This window comes from Pelecanus crispus, chromosome 5, assembly GCF_030463565.1.
Source record: "Pelecanus crispus isolate bPelCri1 chromosome 5, bPelCri1.pri, whole genome shotgun sequence".
NCBI lineage: Eukaryota > Metazoa > Chordata > Aves > Pelecaniformes > Pelecanidae > Pelecanus > Pelecanus crispus.
In genome coordinates, this window is record NC_134647.1 from 823,360 (window position 1) to 843,323 (window position 19,964).

The window sequence follows — 19,964 nt, forward strand, 5'->3', positions numbered from 1 at the left end:
TTACAGAAACGATGGTATAAAGTGCAGTTAAGTAAGTGTTTCCTGTAGAAATTGCTTTCAGCCCAAGGTTAAGATGTCTTGGTTATTGTATCACTGCTAATATGGGCTCCTAAACTTGGCATGAAGCAAGCAAAAATTGTTCATTATGAAGCAGGTGAAGAAAACAAGGAAGGCAAAAAAATTTGTTGTTGGCGTCTGGTGTTTCACTGAGATGATGTGGCTTTTGTTTCCTCTTCTTCCAGGGAGGAGTCAATAAAGCCTGAAAAATGCAGTAGTTATTAAATGTGTTTCTATTTGACTTGGTAAAACATGAAGATATGGTTAAAAACATGCAAAGCTTAGAAGTCGTCAAACTTTTGCACCAAAAGAAATTGGGCAGCTGTTTGCGTGCCTGGAGAAGATGCATCATCTCAGATGATGTGGGGAGGAAAAGCCCGTAGTTCCTGCCGTGTCTGTCTGTAGGGCGTAGGGTGGTGCGTGCTGGGACTTTGCACCTTGGCGATTCCTCAGACTCGTTGCTCTAACTCAGTCGGCTCTGGCAAGGCGTGCGTATTGCTAGCGTGGGAGGGTGGCTGGCACAGGTGAGGAGTGGCTGTGCTTTGGGAAGTCGGCACAGCTACCTAAACGGTGACTGTTGGTATTATTTAAACTTCGGTACATAATGCATGTAGCTGTGTCTAAATACACATCTCGAAATGGAGCACGTGCCCATGTGTTTGTCCTGAGCATCGTCTGAGGTGTTGTCTGGAGTCCATGGGAGCTGAGAACGTAAACCTGAAGAGTTGAACCTCCGTCTCACCACCTAGGCAAAAGGCAGCTTTCGCAGAAACTTCTTGGGGTGGTCAGTCTTCTCTACCACGCGAGATAGATGCTATACGCTTTCCTGTGACCAAGGACCACCTGGTTTAAAAACTTGCCATCTGTAGATGTTGGGGACCTCCCAGGACCGGCTTCCTCCTGCAGCCCAGGGGTTGTTCACCGGTATAGGTGACAGCCCCAGCATGGGACCTGTGCTGGAGCTCCCATGGGGTGCTCGTGGGGAACCAGCTAGCCTTGGCCAACTGGCAAGACAAGCTTGCACGGTTGCTGTGGAGGTCTGTCTTCCCGGGGTCTTCTCACGAAAGCTGGAAACCTCTTTTTCAGGTCTGAAGTGCGTGTGTCAGCTGTGCGAGCACACCAACTTCACCTGCCAGACGGAGGGTGCCTGCTGGGCTTCGGTCATGCTGACCAACGGGCGGGAGGAGGTGATCAAGTCTTGCGTCTCCCTCCCGGAGCTGAACGCGCAGGTCTTCTGCCACAGTTCCAAGAACATCACAAAGACCGAGTGCTGCTACACCGACTTCTGCAACAACATCACCCTCCGCCTGCCTGTCGGTAAGTGCCGTCCGAGTGCAAAACGGTGTTCAAACGCTTGCGTGGCAGCTTGAGAGTGCAGAAATACTGTGCAGAGGACATGACTGTGGGAGCCAGTTAATGGGGATTTTAAAGGCTGTAAAACAGTAGCTATTTTTTTCCTAACTTGTTTCAGACAGGAAAATCTAAACTGCAACTCTGTTTGGGGAAAAGTGAATTTCTTGCATCTCCTAAAGATATTCCAGATGCCATCTTCGATATCCCACGAGGTATTAACCATGGAGATGAAAGGAAGTGTCTGAAGATAAGGAAGTGTCACAGATTTTATGGGCTGGAATATCTTAAGGGAGTTTGTGATTCAAATTGGCATTAGTCTACATGTCAGGAAGACGGTATCTGATGTACTGGGGACTTTCCATAGGGCATGAATCAGCAATGTATAGCAGCTGTGAATTAGCAATTGTGAGGAGCTGAGAGCTGTTAACTGGTGCATCACAAGGAAATAATGAAGACCTTGCACTGGCTGAAGTTCTACAGTCTCAAACATCTCTGCACACAATTTAAAAGATCTGCTTTAGATGGCTCAGGTAAGAATTCAGACCAGAGAGGTTTGGAAAGAAGGCAGTTCGTTGTAGGTGCTGACTGTGAATTGTATATGGGAAATGCACCCCTGTGTTTTCGGACAGATGGGTGGCTGGGTTGCAGAGAGGTTTGACCCGTGATGGGGCAGTCCAGCAGCGCGTGAGGAGCCGCTCTCCTCGTTGTCCTTGGCCAGCCTGTGTCCCCGAGTGCCACGTCTTTGTGATCTGCATTGATGAGCAATTACTGCAGCTTACGTTGGCGTGCCCGTGCGTTAGAAGGAAGGGGGTTGCAGTGGCTGCGTTGCGGTCAGGAAGGCAGATGTGTCCTCTCCGTTGCTACGGGTCATACGGCACGCAGGGTCTTCTGTGGGGGGGCGAGAGGGGTAGAGGGATGCCAAGTCATTGCCGGGGGACGTCTTTGGCTGATGCCGTTTCGGCAATCTTGTTAGTTTGTCTTAAACTTCGGGGTTCTGCAGTTCATTTCAGCAGCTCGTAAGGCAGCTTTTCTTCGGTGTTAGATCGGTGTCATTGATTCTTGTCCAGCAGGGATGAGAAAGTGTAAGATTCCTGGTCCCAATTAGAGGGAGGAAGAAGATTTGCACTTCCCGGAGCTCTGTGTATTACACAGCTGGTGCAATACTTGGGTCTGCCAGACTCAAAATTGGGTAATGAAGTTGATTCAGTGCTTTTTAAAAATAAATGTTTATACTATTTTTAGATTTAATTATATGACTCTTCTTTCCAAAATTTGTGTTTAATCCAGGCTTTTTTTAAAAAGCTGTAAAATATACTACTCTATCAGACGATACCTTTTTATATACTTACGCCAGTGAGAGATGTTACAGGTAAGAAAGATGCAAGTTAATACATAGTTTACAATTATAACTTGCATTTAAGCTGCTATTGTATAGTACTTAGCAATTTAAAAGGCTGTCACTGGAAGCACCTGCTATATCACACAAGGTAGAGGAGGACAGACGATGGGGCGGTTGCTGTGGTGGCCTTGGGATGTCATCTCCTGGTGCGGACCAGCGGATGCTGGGTGCTGCTGGAGGGTCGGTTCCCACCAGCTTCTCTGGAGGGGCCAGCCTAGGTAGAAGCCCGACAGCCGTGAGGTCTGTACCCCTCTCTCTAATCTCACCTGTTGCTTGGGGCAGGAATAAGGATTATTTAAGTATTTTTCTTTCAGTTGACAATAGAAGGGAGATACTAATAGTGGTCATGCTCTTGAAATGTAGAAATAAAATACCATGCTCTTTTTTTTTTTCTTCCCCAAGTTGGGATGCTGGAATCTTGGGAGAAAACTGCTATTTATAGAGGAGCGGTGGAGGCATGTCTGTGGTCCTAGCACTTGAACTGGTTGTTGCAAAACCTCTGGTTTCATATTTCAGTACCAGAGAAAATTACTTAATTTTTAGTCTGAGCCCTTTGCTCTAAACATTTGGGGGAATTCATGTTAGTCGAAAATCAAAGAGTGACAGTGTTATTTGCTTGCTGGTCTTTTCTGACAGCCCTTCTTCACATAATTCATATTATAGGAAAGCTTCATTTGGGCCCCAGTAAAAATAAACTTCCCAAGGGGTACAGCTGAGTGTGTAGGTGAGGGAGCTGGGCTGCACGAGCCCGGGCTGTCCCTGCAGCACCCGTGTTCTTCGTGTCGGGAGGTTTGGGCTGGAGGTGTACCTGCCGTGCCGGCAGCAGGCTCTGCTGTGGGGAAAAACAGTTGGGATGCCATTGCCTGCGCTGTATATGTAGGTGTGTTCCTATGCTTAGGAAATTGCTGTTTCCAAAGCAAGTTTTTTAGGCAATTCCTTGCTCAGCTTGCATTTTTTCTTCTTTCACTTCTGGTCTTACATGGAATCCAAATCTAGATCTTGGGTTCCTCTCTGACTGAGGGCTAGAAATTTAGAGTGGAGGCACCATAGCAAGTAACCAGCACTGGAACTGTCAACTGGTCTGACAAAACATGGAGGCAGCTCTAGGTTTAGTAATTATCTTAATGACTTTGTAAAAATTTTTGTTTCCACCACTGAGTACGGGCTAGGGAATTGCTGTGCTCAGACCGTGCTGGTGCAAGGCTCCAGGTAGCATTGCTTGGCCCAGAGGTCTGTGTGTAATGCCACCGCTTCCTCCGGCACATCACTGTGTACCGTTACACGCCTTGTCTCCTCTTGGTTGGTGGTCCCTTGCCAGCTGTGGTGGGTAACTAAGCCACTGGGTCTGTTTATTAGTGCCTAACTTAGCACGCAGGCTCTCTGGTCTTTAAAATATACCTGCTCCTGCTTTGTCAAGGTACCTCCCACCAACTCTCTTTTAAATAATGCATGCGGTTTGACACTTGGTACAGACGTCTTGATATGGAAGTTCGTTCTTTCTTTCGTCCTTCCGTCCTTTCTTTCTTTCTTTCTTTTGTCCGTTCTTTCTTTCTTTCTTTCTTTCGTCCGTCCTTCCTTTCTTCCTTTCTTTCTCATCCGTCGTTCCTTTCTTTCTCATCCGTCCTTCCTTTCTTTCTTTCGTCCGTCCTTCCTTTCTATCAATCTATCTCCTTTATGCAGATTCTAGTTTAAAAGTAGAGCATGTGGGTATGAAAAGCTTGCCTTTAGGCAGGAGTGAATCTCACGGAGGAGGAGAAGCCTTGAGAAGGTCCGATGCGGTGCACATCCCTACCAGACAAGGCAGGAGCTTCTGCCGGCTCTTCCCCGTTACCGCAGCTGCACCCAGCTGGGGACGCAAGCCTGTCCCTCAGCTCTCCCGCGTGCTGACCTTCGGCTCGACTGCGTGTTGATTACCAAGGGCTTATGTTGTATACGTATGAAGAGTGACTGGAAAACAATAAAACGACTTGCAGCATGAGGATCTCTGAGAGCAGGGAGCAATTCATTTGTCCTGGTTGCCCATGCATGAATTTCTGTAGTAAAACTGTAGATGGCATTGCGTGCCTCAGTCAGCAGCAGAGCTCTTGTTACTGTGCCTCGCGTGAAGGGAGGTTGTCTTGTTTTGAGTCGTTTTTTTGTGGTTTGGTTTTTTTTTTAACAATGTGTGAAAATACACGTTTTTAAGGACAGATTCAACCTGGATATCTGCTTTTTATATACTTGCCATTGGCGGGGATTTCATTACAGTATTTTGCATTAACAGGTGCGAAGTTGCAAAGTGCAGGATTGGTTTGCAGTAATTAGGGTTTTTCTGTGTTACCCTGACTTTATTTCCAGGTTCCTACGATTTTAACTGGGACACTTTCTGCCGCAGCAGGTGACTTGAGGTGACCTTGCCCTGTCAGTGGGATGTCGTAACAGGGCTGCAGGAGATGACCTGCATGCCGCTTCCTCGACGGACCTTTCTGTGAATCTCTCTCTGTATGAGAAATTGCCTCTGTGCGCCTCAGCATGTAACAGACTATTTTGAGGAGCTGCTAATAAGATCTAGAAGTCTTCTTCCAGTTGTAGGCTTGTGTCTCACAGGATTTTCAAGGCCATATTTCAGATCTGGGAGACAGTGCTTGTGATCTCTGCCCCCACGCTGCTTGTGAGAGGGATTTACCCCACTCACAAGCCTGTTCATAGATGACAGAGCTTTACCTGCAGCCCTGGAGTAGACTGCTGGAGCTTCTTATAACCCGATGCTTGCGTTTGGTTATGGTGGAGGGTGGTGTTCAGCCCCAGAAAGAGTAAGTAAAGGCTGGGGAACTTGTTTCCCATCCCATCTCCAAAGCAGCAAAGCTGATTATCTGAATTACCTCCTTAGGTGGAGGCAGTGACTCAGCAGCTGTTGAACTGGAGCCTGAAGGCTCAGACGCTTTACATTTGTTACCAGAGAGAATTTACAGGACTTTCTTGAGCTCTGGTGTCTTTGTCTGCATATAGTGATGACCTTATCACTCTTTACAACTGCCTGACAGGAGGGGGCAGGGAGGGGGGTGTTGGTCTCGTCTCCCAAGTAGTTAGCGATAGGACGAGAGGAAATGGGCTCAAGCTGCATCAGGGGAGGTTTAGATTGGATGTTAGGAAAAATTTCTTCACGGAAAGAGTGGTCAAGCATTGGAACAGGCTGCCCAGAGAGGTGGGGGAGTCCCCATCCCTGGAGGGGTTCAAAAAACGGGCAGAGGTGGCACTTGGGGACATGGTTTAGTGGGCATGGTGGTGTTGGGTTGATGGTTGGACTGATGATCTTAAGAGATCCTTTCCAACCTTAATGATTCCTAGTTTTTACTTTCATTAAAAAATAATGCAGCCCCCAAGCAAGGAAACATGGAATTATGACTCTCCCCTTAATTGGTTTAGTGGTGGACTTGGCAGTGTTAGGTTAATGGTTGGACTGGATGATCTTGAAGGTTTTTTCCAAGCTAAACAATTCTAAGATTCTATGATTCTATATCTACAGATGTGTGGAGAAAAGTTCATGCTGCTACTCACTCTAACCTCTTGATCTCAAAACACCTAGTGACGCTGTATCCGTCTTTACAGATGGATATGTATATATGATTTATATGTAGAGATGCGAGTCTCCATCTTTACAGATGCTGAAAATTGAGGCTGGATGGGTGCAGGTGGGTTTGCAAATTGGTCACTGGATTCTGGGCTTTCTGACCAGGCTGCTTTCAGAGGCTGGCTAAAGAAAATGTCAGCCTCTCTGAGAAAAAACATGGGGATGTGTTCAGTGTGTACAGCTGAGTTGGTGGGAAACACAAAGAATTCTCTGGTTTGGTTTTTTTTCCTTTAAAAGTACCTCTGTTATTCCAGCAAAAGGCAGCACACAGCAAGAACAGTCTCCTCTGCTGTTTTGGGTGACCTGGCACAGCAGCATCTCTAGAACTTGAGATAAAAAGCATACAATTTCTGTTCCATATTTGCATAATGAAAAATGAGACAGAGGAGAAAGGAGGCTTTATGGAACAAGATTAAGCTAATAGGGGGATTAACAAACTGTATAATAAGTAATTTCCAGCTCTCTTCTTTATTCCTCTTGCCCAAATTGTACAAAGGCACAAATGGCCCTCATATCACCTACAGTGGCACACACTGGGATGAAAGAAAGGGAAATATAATAGAATTCCTAAGACAAGAATCCTTTGAGTATATACGTAATGCTAAGAGAGACGAATGCTACCAATTAGACTAATTGTTGGGCAAGATTCTCTTTTTTTTTTTTTTTAATATTGTCTGTAGGTTTTGTGTGAACAAATAATTACTGTTCATTTACCCGTTTTGAAAATGCCTAAAGACGTTATAGCCCTTTTAGGAAAATAGTATACACAGATATGTTAGTATTAAAGAAGTCAGACACTACTGTACCAGAAGTTTTATAAGGTACATGTTAATCCAGAAAATGAGAAAAATCATCCTTCAGCCAATAACTTTCTGCATAAAACCCATTGTTTGAATACAAATTGTAAGGGAAATCTCTTTTGATTGCTTACAGCCCTTCTCCAGCGCTTCCCCAGCTCCTGAAGGGCAGAGCTGCGCAGGCTGGGCTGCAGCGAGCGGCTCGGGGCAAGGCTCTGCCTTTCCCTCTCCTTTACTTTCGGCGTTCCTTGTCTGTTACTGAACAGGGTGAAAAGGTCTGACTTTTCCTGGCACAGACTGGGTCCAAGAATAGAGTTAGAAGGCAGGTCTGGACAATGAGTGAAGAGACAAAACACAGTTCTCGGTAGCTCTCCTAAAATGTTAGTGATGGATAAAAACGGGGAGGATGGGGAATGGAGCAAAAAAAGAAGAGGAAGGGAAATATTTTGATACTTTTTTTTTTTCTCTCTTCTGTGTGGCCGCTTTGTTTCCTCTTAACTGATGGTTTCTGAAAGCCACTGCTAGAGTTCAGCTGCCAGCATTAACAGTTCGTGTTACTACTCTGCTGCAAAACAGTAACAAACTTCATTTAGCTGACACACTGTTTTCTGTTTTGGTTTTTAATGAAAAAGATGAGCTTGCCTGCTGTGGCACAGCCAGCCTTGGAGGTCCGGACTCCAAAAAAAAAAAAAAAAAAGCAGGGGGGGCAGGGGGGAGCTGCTTGTGACCCTCTTCCATCTGGATCTAGTCCAGCCTTCCAGGGGTGGGCTGAGCCTGGTCAGGGGGCTCTGGAGAAGATGTCATCGCTGGGACCTGTGTAGACCAGTGTGAGCAGCGCTTCAGTCCAGTACAGCTGGCCTGAACACAGCAGCCTCTAAATTTCTGAATTACAGACGCTCTCCTGCTGGCTGTTAGGAGGCTAGCTGTCTGTGACCCAAAACATGGGCTGTCAGCTTGGGTCGTAGCGGTGCGGAGCCGCTCACAGACTGGGAGAGCTGCACGAGACGCACTGAACCCGATTCCTCTTCCAGTCGGTGCAGTTCAGCGCGGCACCGCTGGTGCGGTTCCGGGGATAATCCCCCAGTTGGACCGATTTCCTGAGCTTCTCCTCAACAAAAACCCTGCGGGCAGAGCTCCAGCCTGTCATAGCTGCTCTGTGGATGTCTCGTTCTGCAAAATATTTTGCATACTTTTGTCCATCTTGGCCATCCCAGAATTGTGTTCTCTGGAGGGACTGGTAAGAATACTGCCATGCGAAGAGAAGGCAGGGCAGGGGGAAATAGCAATTCCGATAATGCGTCTGTTTATCTCGTAGCTGTATCCCTGATGGGTTTGCTTGAACTTCTGAATCCTCAAGCAGACCTTTTCCAGCTGATTTCTGAATGTCCTGAAAGGGGTGTTGGGGTTTGTAGTCACGGTGAAAGCTGGAGAAACTTAATTTGAGACTCTAGTCTAAATTGTGTACTTTTGAAATTGTTTGAAAGTATTCTGTATGTCTGACTAGAGCTCCCAATTAGATGCAGTACATTTTCTTACTACATTGGAAAGAATACGTAATTTTTTTCCCTGAGTAGCTTGGGAACTTAAACATGCATAGTTTAGGGCTTTTAGAAGTCTTTAGGTGCCCATTATATGTCAAAAGCAAGGCAAACGTTGTGTATGAGAATGTCTTTTCCATTGGAGGGGGAAAAAAAAACCCTTCCTTTTTCTTTGTTGCCTAAAAGTACTCTTTTGTTTACACAACTTGGAATATAAGTGTACCGTATTGTGAAATTGCTAAGTATTGCCAGATGTGCTATTTTTGTTTCATACATGGCAACATGTCTTCAGCTTCTATTTTTGATTAGTAAGTCATTGAATAGTACATTCAAAATCAGATTGCAAAATCTTATGATTGATGGTGTTGATTTGATGGTTTTAGGTAGTCATGAGGGATTTTCTTACTTCCCGGAGAGTTCAACATTGCACAACTGTGGTAAACGTTACCACACTTACTCGGTGATGTCGCTTTTAATTACTGTTTGTACCTTGCATGTTGTGTATTTTGCACTTGTGCTGTTTGTCACTCCTTCTGTGTGTGGTTCGTGCTGTGGGCAGCCCCAGGGATCCCCACGGGGTCATGGTGTGCAAGCCCAGAAATGGGCATGGCTGTGGTGCTGGCTGCAGGACACCGTGCTGCAAGGGGTCAGGATTGAAGATGGCCTACAACCAACTGTAAAGCAGAAATCACAGTGCTGGTACTTCTGAAGTCTCCCACGTGTGCTCTATGAAGAACTGGAAAGGGTTTGAGTAGTTGCCACCAGCCTTGATTTGCACTTTGTCTTTGGTACAGCCAGTAGGCTAAAGGATGACGAAGGAGGTTTCCAGTTGACTCCTTCCAAGAAAATTCTCTAGACAGTCAGGATCTCTTCATTTCCCAGGAACTCGATGGAGACCCCGTGCAAACTGGCCCGGAGACCTCAGCTTCCAGTCTCACTGCTAACTTGCCTTCTGCACTTGAGCTCTCTCATCTCAGCAGCATCTCGGAGGACACCTGTAAGCATCACAGAACTTGATTTTCTTCTGAACAACTGTCGCTGCATAAGTCATAAAGCTGGTGTCTGCTTGTATTCCTGATGCTGGGTGTCACCCTCCGGAGAGGATGTGAGAGAGCCTTTGAATTTTGCTTCTGCTTCGCTCTGACATCTCGCTCTGCGGCCCCAGAATGGCCATGAGTGTCTTTGTCTCTGTGCGCCCTCCTCCACCCTCCTGCACCAGCCCAGGTTTCTCCTGCTCCTTGACCCGGAGTGTCAAAATGAGCTTGCTGGCCTGCTGTGCTCACTGTGTCCCTGCTAGACCTGCCGCTTTCTCTTGCCTGCCCCGCTGCTTGCCTGGCTCCCAAAATGCCCTATGGGAGGGAGATATCTCTAAAAATGAAGTTCTGATGCAGTTCCCTCACAAAGCCTGCACTGCAGTTCTTTAATGGTACAAACTGTGCTCGTACCCGTTTTCAGTAAAAATGTGTCAGATCACTTTTCTGTTAAAATTCAAGACATTTTTTCTGATAAAAATAGTTTTGTTACCTTTTTTTTTTTTTTAAAGATGTACTGAGCATTTTTGAGCCCCTTAAAATTCTGCTATAAAGCCTGTTTCGGCGGTTTACAATGTACAAACAGTGCACTGCAAGTGGCAAATTGTCACGTCCCAGAAGCCTAAACTGCATTGTTGTCTCACTTAATTCTGTGGCAAATCTATGAACCGAACCTAGATTTGCAGAATGTATGACAAGGTAGCATAGGCATAGCCAGTGCAGTTATATGATTTTAATATTAAAAACCCTTCAAGAAAGGGTACTTTCTTTTAGGTTCATCGTGAGTCTGGAGCATGTCCTGCAATGAAAAGAGTGCTTGTGGAAATGCACATTTCTCCACTCGCCTTGCTCCACGCCTCAGTGCTTTGTGCTTGTTGTCATCACCCAGTTACTCCGTTAGCTGCCGGTCTGAACTCATGGGCTGTGCAGTCTCTCTAAATGCAGGGTGAGACGTTACTGCAGCAGCGCGATGTGCAGCTGGTTCAGGAACAGCTAAGAAAAGCTAAGCCAAGTAATTTATTGTGCCTTTAGCGAACTTGGCTTTTCTCCTATTCAAAGTATCTCCAGAGCTGCTTCCCGGTTGCAGAGATCCTGGAAAGTTTTATGTATATACATAGGTATGTACATAATTTTAAGATAAAGAGAGCCAACAGTAACTTTACTCTTTTTTGCCTGTACAGGTGTGCCACCTGTAACATCCAGACTGCAAGGAAGCAGGCTTGAAAGTAAAGAAAAAGAGAACGAACCTGGAGATTTTGCTTCTGGAAAGAGTGGTGCTCTGGAACAGAGGGAGCTGCAAAAAAAGAAGGAAGAGAAGGAAGGAGCTGGAAGGACCGGGAGGGGGATCCAGGACAGCTGTGAGCCGGCAGCGGACCGAGTGACGATGAAGTGAAACGACTCGCCAGCAGAAGGGGATGTGGGCGTACGGTGAAGCTCAGGCACGAGCAGGAGACGTCGGTGAAGGGTGTCCCGCCAGGACCACTGCTTGCTGCCTGCCTGCCTGTTGATGCTCAACATGTGCAGCGCCCACAGGCTCTGCAGGTGCTTGAGATCCCTCGCTGCCAGGAGCCAATACCCTCTGGTGGGACTGCTTGTCACCGCTGCCTGCAGCAGGGAGAATTGCTGCTCCGGTTCAGGGCATGGAGTTGGTGTGCCAGTCTGCGGAGATGCCTTTCTGAGTCTCTTCTTCCCCCTGGTTCTGTTGTCGCTGTTCAAAGCTTCCTGATTATTTTCCTTCTGATACTGTTTGCGCTGGCCTAAACCCAATAAAGTTTTATGTTTTGTTCGTTTCATGTTACGTTGTTTTTCAGCAGTTGGTGGAAAGAACCGACATTTTATAGTAAGTATCTTGTGCGTGTTTGTCTTTAGCTGCCAATTATAGAATCATCGAATCGTTGAGGTTGGAAAAGCCCTTTAAGATTATCCAGTCCAACCATTAACCTACACTACCGAGTCCACTCTAAACCAGTGAAGGGCAGACCAGACTGAACCATGTCCCCAAGTGCCACCTCTGCCCGTTTTTTGAACCCCTCCAGGGATGGGGACTCCCCCACCTCTCTGGGCAGCCTGGTCCAATGCTTGACCACCCTTTCCGTAAAGAAATTTTTCCTAATTTCCAACCTAAACCTCCCCTGGCGCAGCTTGAGCCCATTTCCTCTCGTCCTATCACTAACTAGGTAGTGACTGCTTGGATCCGCAGGTGAGGACGTCGGTTTGGGCGGTGCACTACAAGTGCTGTGGTTTGCGTGCCAAACACCCGGGGGACAACTCCTCACCCCGACGCGTCGTACCGGCTACGTACCCTGCTGCGTAGCACGGCAGTCCTCCTCTGCAGCCTTCAGCATGCCTAAAGCCGGCACCTCGCCGCTGCGCACCACGTCTCAGCCGGGCGGTCGGGTGCGGCAGAGGCAGCTCCGCAAGGCACAGAGCCCAGCGACAGCGCCGCAGTCCATGTGGTAGAGGATGCGTACCTGCTGCACTTCATTTCATACCTGCTATGGGGGAAATCTCCGCCATGTGGAAACATGATTAAAAACAGCTTAGGAAATCACGGTGTATTGGTTAACAAGCAGCAGTTGCAAGGAGGACTCCTGCTTGCAAGTCCTCTTACACATCTCCCAGATAACCCCTTGAGTGTCCCGCTGAAGTCTATTAATGGAAAAGCCCGTGGGCAAGACATAACAACTTTGTTTTCCGAATGGTTTGAATTGTGCGCTGTGAATAGACATGGGGCCTTCTGTTGTTAAACATTTTGTTTTCTCTTCTCACTTAGTTAAAGTGCATAGTGTTAAGATGTAGGGAAGAGAAGAAGGAACAAGTTAACTTTGCACAGCTAACTTTGCTCCTGGCACTTCTGAATGATGGAGTGCGTGGCTGGACAAGGTCCTGTGAAGAAGAAGTATTTCTGTTGTAATATTAACTGGGGGACAGTAGCAGTCAATGCTGAGGGGCATCAGGCTGCTGCTTCACTGAAGTGACTTGGAGACTCAGTTACTCTCAAAATTCAGGTTACGGTGTACGCATTGCTTAGCATTTGCCTAAAGGGAGAGAGGGGCTTTTTGTTTTCTAGAATGGCTAAGGGGAGACTTTGCATGGTGTGGAGTTCATGATTCTTAAATCTTCTGTAGCCTTTAGATCCGCTGTTTGGTACTTGTGATTCTGAGTGTTGAGGGGGTTTTTGGGTCATGTTTCTGTTTTGGGTTTTTTGGGGGGGCTGTGTGTGTTAATTGATTGTTTAGGTTTTGGGTTTTTTTTTTTTTTCTTTTTTTAAGCTTATTTACAACTTTGGGGGCATTAAGGGATTTGTGTGTTTGTATGTGCAAGTAAATACCTTAATAATGTATTCCTATGGCTTCTTGATATATTTGTTACCCCTATAGCTTTAAAATGGAAAATGATCTAGGACAGTCCCATTTCTTGACCCTTGTGAAATACAGCTTCATGAACACCAGTTCCGAAAGTGTTCTCAGAAATCCTTTTAATACCTCATTTACTAGAACTTTGTATTCCCATGTGCATTAAGGGTTAGGAAATCTTTTTTTTCCGAGGATTTGTTTTCAGCAGGGACAGCGTGCTGACAAATTTATACCCAAACTTCCAAGTGTGGGGAGGGCACCGCACCCACTGGTTGTAAAGCCGTAGGGTGTCTCTCGCTGAACGCAGATCACCTGCGTGCGGAGCCGCCGTCTGTGCCGCTGCGTGCGAAGGGCACGTTGCTGGCTGTCGGGGCAGCGGTCGTGGCAGCCCAGCCCCGCGCGCCAGCCTGCGCCTTGGTCGGGCTCCCGCAGCGAGCATGCTGGCCCTGGCTCTCGATCTTCTGCAGCGGGGAGGCGGGGGTCAGCTAAGTGCAGACAGACGGTGTTTTGACAGCACGAGCAGATTAAAAATGCGTACCTTGTATGGTCCATGCTGCATTTTTGGAAGGAAATGTTTTGCAAGGAAATGTTTTGCAAGGAAATGTTCTTCAAGTGTTTGCTGTCTTGAATGGTACGGAGAGGTGGGGTGGGACTAGCTGGAGAAGCTGGTGGCCAGGACGTGTTGCGCTGTGAGGAGCCCGTGTGTGTTTAGGAACGGGTAAGTGAGGGTACAGCAGGACAGTACCCTGTGGAGAGGGGTCGGTGTGTCCGAGGAGCTTTCCGGGGACCGTTCCTGGGGGCAGGCGCGGCGATGGGCTGCACGGCACCTTACCTCTGGCTGCGCTGCTGCCAGCCACGCGCTGCTGGGTGTCTCTACTGGTGTTTGCTCGAGGAACTGCCGGTGCGGCGGTCTGAGATGCTGCTGTTCAGTGGTGATCATAGTGCGAACCTGAGCCCAAGCTACCTGCAAAAAAGGTGCGGGGGGAAAAGACTCCGTAACTTCAGAAATGCGGTCTGTCTCGCTGCTGCCAGTCCTGCTCAGGACGACTGTGGGAAATCATTAAATCTTAATATGTTGTTGCTCCACAGCCCTTCACTTACCATCTTTTTCCCTCCACCCTGCTCTCCCTTGTCTCTTCCAAAAGCGTCGGAGTCTCCCGGCAGAGCCAGCGTGGGACCCGTGGTGCTGGCGGTGATGGTGGCGGTGCCGGTCTGCGTCCTCTCCCTCGCGGCGGTGCTGGCGGCGTGCACTTGCCAGGGCCGGCGCTGCGCCCGCGGCAGGACGAAGCAGCCCAACGTGGAGGAGCCCCTCTCCGAGTGCAACCTGGTGAACTCCGGGAAGACGCTGAAGGATCTCATCTACGACATGACGACCTCCGGCTCTGGCTCTGGTACTTGGGGGCTGCCCAGCTACCCTGCCCGCCGCCCTCGCCTTGGCGTGGCTGCCGTTGCTTTGCTGCCAACTTAGAATCCTAGAATCGTTTAGGTTGGAAAAGACCTTTAAGATCATCCAGTCCAACCATTAACCTATGCTACCAAGACTAAACCATGTCCCCAAGTGCCACCTCTGCCCATTTTTCGAACACTTCCAGGGATGGGGACTCCCCCACCTCTCTGGGCAGCCTGTTGCAATGCTTAACCACCCTTTCCATAAAGAAATTTTTCCTGATATCCAACCTAAACCTCCCCTGGCACAGCCTGAGCCCATTTCCTCTCGTCCTATTGCTAACTACTTGGGAAAAGAGCCCAACACCCACCTCCCTGCCCCCTCCTTTCAGGTAGTTGTAGAGCGATCAGGTGTCCCCTCAGCCTCCTCTTCTCCAGGCTGAACACCCCCAGCTCCCTCAGCCGCTCCCCACCAGCCCTGTGCTCCAGACCCTTCACCAACTTTTGGAGGAAGTATTCTTGATGCTTAAACCAAAGGCAACCTCGCTCATAGGGCAATGAAGAACGTTGCCCGCTGGGCAGAGGGTGCAGGTGGGGGTCTTACCTCAGAGGCTCTTACACCACTGACGGGTTTTACATCAAGGGAGGTTTTGTGCTGATACGCTTGGCCACACCTTGCAGCTGCAATAGGGCTTTGTTTGCTCTTTTTCTGTCAAATTACAAAAGTTCGATTCGTTTGAGTGGAAGAGTTTAAAAAGTTAATTCGGGAGTCAGTTTCAAGCGTGAAACCAACCATTGCTGGCTAGCTGACAAGAAAAGGCACTAGATTTAACTGACTGAGTCAGGATGCCACTCCTGAAATTTTTATAGCGGTGCCAAAATAATGTTGCTCCAAATTCTTGTTTTGAGAAGAACGCCACCCTTTTTAATACTTTTCTCATTTCTGTTATCCTATCTACTATGGTGCCTCCATTGCTATTGAGAACTTGTTAAAGAAATGCAAAAATGAGGTGGGAATTCAAAAATTCCAGCTCATCAGGCTGGTGGCACATCTGGTGTGTACAGCCCCGCTTTCTGTAACTAGAATTCTTATTTTCATGAAAATATGTAACTCATGCTTACTTTTATTTCTAAGTGAAAAACTTATAAATGGTGCTTAATTTAATTTACTTCATTTTCCATGAACTACATACCTTTCAGGATTAATTTATTGTACTTCCCTAATGTTTTTTCACAGATATAATGAGTAGACTCTGGCTTTATTTACCCTGAAGCTTTAACTGTTCATAGACGTCCCTAAGCTAATGACAGGGCTGCGTTTGTGCTGACCCACAGTGGAGGCAGGCACGTGCACGGGTGCGGTTTGTTCTGATTTCACCCAAACAGCGAGTTTGCCCCTCTCTGCGTGGAGCCGACGCAGGGGTTGGCCACGGGCAGCCGGGACGAGCCTGTGTAAAGGCAGTAGCGGCTGCAAGGCGTGAGGGCTCTGTTGAGGAAACCGGAGGGAAAATTTGAATAAACTTGAATAAATTTGAATAAGCTGACCTTCAAAGTATAATTTTTCCTGCCGTTTATTTTGCTCTGTTAAAAGCAAGGTTGTCTTGATTTAAAAAAAAAAAAAAAAAAAAAAAAAAAATTGTTTAAAGTCCCAAACAAATACAGTATCAAATCAAACATGGCAGGGGTTTATGGCTAGCAAAACAAAATGAAACTGCAATGATAATTTATTATACCCGGCGTGGGGACTGGCGGGGCTGAGGTCCAGCCCCGGCATTTCCCAGCACACGGTTATCGCAGTCTGTCGTGGCTTGTTACGCATTGGCCGCAGCCAGTCGTCTTTGCCAACAGAATAGCAAAGCTGGGCTTATTTTCCAGGCAGGCCATGGTGTACACGCCAGCTTTTCAGACCTTTTCCGTTTCTTTCACCCACCCCCTCATCTGAAGGGTTTGTAACTCCTGCCGTGACCCAGATGGGGTTCTGGCTCTTGAAGCAATCTGTGGCGCTTGCCCCCGGTGCGAGGGGGTTCCCTGGTGTCCCTTGGCAGACCGACAGACGCCCGGCTGTCGCCCGACGCTCTGCTCTTCGGTCTGCGCGGAGCTGGCGGGAGGGAGAGCTCGCGCCCGACGCGCTTCAGGACTGAGGTGTCTGCGGTGCCGAGCGGTGGGCGCCACGCGCGCTCAGCTGGCAATCACATGAAAAAATATGATTGTGGGAGATTTTGGCTGGTGGAGGATTTTCTCTCGGCACTCTCTGACAGCAAAGTCCTGAGTACAGCTCGCTGGAAAATCTCTAACTTTGCGATTTAAAAATCACCGGTGAACTATTTCACAAATATCCATCTCTTCTTTTTAACCTAGGCTTACCTCTGCTCGTACAAAGAACAATCGCAAGGACTATTGTCCTGCAGGAAATTATAGGAAAAGGCCGATTCGGCGAGGTCTGGCGTGGAAAATGGTGCGGGGAAGATGTAGCTGTGAAAATCTTCTCCTCCAGAGACGAGCGGTCCTGGTTTCGGGAGGCAGAGATTTATCAGACGGTTATGCTGAGACACGAAAACATCCTGGGCTTTATTGCTGCCGATAACAAGGGTATGGCGCGAGTCGTGTGTGAAATCCCGGGTGTCTGTCTCGGAATTGCTTTCGCTGCCCCTGCTCCCATCTGAAATACCACTCCGAACCTTGCAGCTATCCTGCGCTCCTTCCCGCTGAGGCGGACGGCAAACTTGTTGGTTTGCATGCCTGAGCCGGCCACAAAACGGGGAAGGCTTTTCCTGGCTAATTTTTTTCATAAATCTGAATAATCTTGCTTCCTCCGGGTAGATAACGGGACGTGGACTCAGCTCTGGCTTGTCTCAGAGTACCATGAGCAAGGGTCCCTGTTTGACTACCTGAACAGAGGCACGGTGACGGTGGAGGGCATGGTCAAGCTGGCGCTGTCGGTGGCCAGCGGCCTGGCGCACCTCCACATGGAGATCGTCGGCACGCAAGGCGAGTGCTTCCCTTCGCTTGTCCTTCCAGTGTCGTAAGGAGCTTCGGTGTTTGCAAAAATGTTTGTGGGTGACGTGGTGGAGTAAAGCGTTTCACAAACTGCTATATGCAAGAAACGGTATTGGCGTAGCACTGCGTGATACAGTGTGAATGGAGAATAGGAATGTAATCTTCCCATTTTCCCTGTCTGCGCCTCCTTCCATGTCTTTAAGTGGATGTCTGTGGGAGCAGCTGTGCTGAAGGGGAGCGCTAATGAAGGCTTTCTGAATGCATTCAGAGGGTGAACTTACAGTTTCGCGTTTTGTATTTTATCCCTGAAATACAGATATTGGAACAAAAATGCCCTCAGGGGTGTGTTTTTTTTAATCTGATGTCATTTAGGAGACCTTTACTTGGTACAAAATAAGCTTCAATTTTTTTTTTACAGGGTATAGTAGCAAAGTTGAATAAAACTATTCTTGCTTCCTTGCTCATTATCTTAAAATGCATGCTGCTGTTCTCAAAATTGATGGCGCTTTCTCTTTCTGTGAACAGGCAAGCCAGCGATTGCACACCGAGATCTGAAATCTAAAAACATCCTAGTGAAGAGGAACGAAAGCTGCGCCATCGCAGACCTGGGCCTGGCGGTGAAGCACGACTCGGTGCTGAACACCATCGACATTCCCCAGAACCCCAGGGTGGGGACCAGGAGGTGGGTGAGGTGGGCTGCCGACGCCGGCCCGGCTCGCCCCGCGGGGATGGCCTCTCCGTTGGTGACTTCCCCTCTGCTTTTGGCGTCTGTCGAGTGTTGGCAACAGACCCGAGCCCTCCGTCCCTGCTGGGCAGGTGCTGAAGGCGGCTGCCAGCCCCAGCTCGGGATGGAGCTCGCCACCGCACGCGGAGCGCGGTTCTGCGGCTGGACGTCGCGTGTCGGTCACCCTGTGTGCTTCCGGGCGTAGTCAGGGCATCGCTCCCAGCGCCGTGAGCAGTCACAGCGGTGTGTGTAGGTGTAGGCGGCCGCAGCATTAAATTCGTCACCCAGGCCAACTCTTGCTTTCACTTGGAATCGCTGCCAAAAGGAGTTTCCCTTTTCCCTTTTTCCCAGTAGGACCAGCTGCTACCTGGCCCCGGCATGCAGCAGCGCAGCTGCAGTCTTTTGTTCGAGCTCCCTCTAGCAAACTGACCTTTGTGTACTTTGAAGGTATATGGCTCCTGAGATACTCGATGATGTGATGAACATGAACATCTTTGAGTCCTTCAAGCGTGCAGACATATACTCCCTCGGGCTAGTATACTGGGAGATAGCCCGAAGGTGCTCCGTTGGAGGTGAGGTTTCTGGCCTTTTCATGTTGCAATCCAGACCGCTTTTATCTTAAATAAAACAAAAGCAATTATCTATGTCCCTGCACCTGCACTCTCCGTTATCTTGGCAGTATGTGGTGGTAGAAGTCTGTTGTGGAGCGGTTGCTCAAGGTGGCTCCAAATGTTCCTCTGTTCTCTCTCATTGCCTGTAAAACCAAATAATTGGAGTTTATTCTGGAGCAGCTACTTTGGATTTTTTGTTGCTTACACAATGAATCTTTCCTAGGAATCACTGAGGAATACCAGTTGCCTTACTATGACGTTGTGCCTTCTGATCCTTCGATAGAAGATATGAGAAGGGTAGTTTGTGAGCAGAAGCTCAGACCAAGTATTCCAAACCAGTGGCAAAGCTGTGAGGTAAAAGCAGTTTTCTAGTTTATTACAAAGCATATTTAAATTAAGACAGAATTTTTCAGTGGGACAAAGGGAACTTGATGTCCAGCCTCTCCTGAATTTAAATGTGTTTCAGATGTCTGGCTCTTTTTCAGCTCCCAGATCAATACAGAGAAAACTGTCTTTGCACCAAATGCTGAACTCTCTGGAGTACAGGTCTTAATTCATGACCTTGCTGTTGTATTACCGATTGAGAGTGCTATATTTTATCTTCCAGAATGGCACTTACAAAATTAAAAGCAGGAGGTGATGGTTTCGTTCTTGACCTGTTCTTTTAATTTCTGATGTGCAGGCGCTGCGGGTAATGGGCAGGATAATGCGCGAATGCTGGTACACCAACGGCGCGGCGCGGCTGACCGCGCTGCGCATCAAGAAGACAATTTCACAGCTCTGCGTGCAGGAGGACTCCAAAGCCTGACAGAGCTCCTCGGAGGAAGAGAGGGAATGAATTCTTCTGTTCATCTTTTAACATGTGATATTATTTTTATTTTTCGTCTACCTCACATAACGTGGTTCAGTATTAAGTGCCCAAACCAGAGCACTGACATCTAGCTTCATATATGGCCACTGGAAGGGGCAGCTTTGACTCGTAGTTCATGTTCTATACAGCAAGTCGATGACTTGCTTTCGTTTTCTAAAGTAAATTAGACGTTAGGCTAACTGCAGAAAGGAGCTTAAAACACCATGACAGTGTAACAATACCTTTCGCTACCGT

General features: G+C 47.9%; 1 protein-coding gene across 5 annotated transcripts; it reads left to right on the forward strand.

The window, feature by feature from the left end:
• Nucleotides 1-1,148: 1,148 nt before the first annotated feature.
• Nucleotides 1,149-19,667, forward strand: ACVR1C (activin A receptor type 1C). 5 transcript variants are annotated; one of them, XM_075711632.1, is made up of 9 exons: nucleotides 1,149-1,374; nucleotides 2,563-2,565; nucleotides 14,287-14,532; nucleotides 16,886-17,116; nucleotides 17,348-17,515; nucleotides 18,050-18,206; nucleotides 18,696-18,820; nucleotides 19,083-19,213; nucleotides 19,542-19,667. In XM_075711632.1, exons 1-9 carry the CDS (start codon nucleotides 1,221-1,223, stop codon nucleotides 19,665-19,667), a joined length of 1,341 nt encoding a protein of 446 aa, XP_075567747.1. In that variant the 5' UTR covers nucleotides 1,149-1,220. The 5 variants fall into 5 exon arrangements, with proteins under 5 accessions (XP_075567747.1, XP_075567746.1, XP_075567748.1 ...); XM_075711629.1 differs by lacking the exon at nucleotides 2,563-2,565 and adding an exon at nucleotides 2,084-2,094 and having other exon boundaries at nucleotides 1,221-1,378; nucleotides 14,308-14,532; XM_075711631.1 differs by lacking the exon at nucleotides 2,563-2,565 and having other exon boundaries at nucleotides 1,152-1,399; nucleotides 14,312-14,532.
• The last annotated feature ends 297 nt before the right edge of the window (nucleotides 19,668-19,964 follow it).

Bases quoted from the DNA above. Each gene is read 5' to 3' on its own strand.
- ACVR1C (XM_075711632.1), top strand. From the start codon at position 1,221: ATGCTGACCAACGGGCGGGAGGAGGTGATCAAGTCTTGCGTCTCCCTC. The intron at 18,821-19,082 runs GTGAGGTTTCTG...AATCTTTCCTAG, and splicing joins CCGAAGGTGCTCCGTTGGAG to GAATCACTGAGGAATACCAG. The intron at 19,214-19,541 runs GTAAAAGCAGTT...TCTGATGTGCAG, and splicing joins ACCAGTGGCAAAGCTGTGAG to GCGCTGCGGGTAATGGGCAG.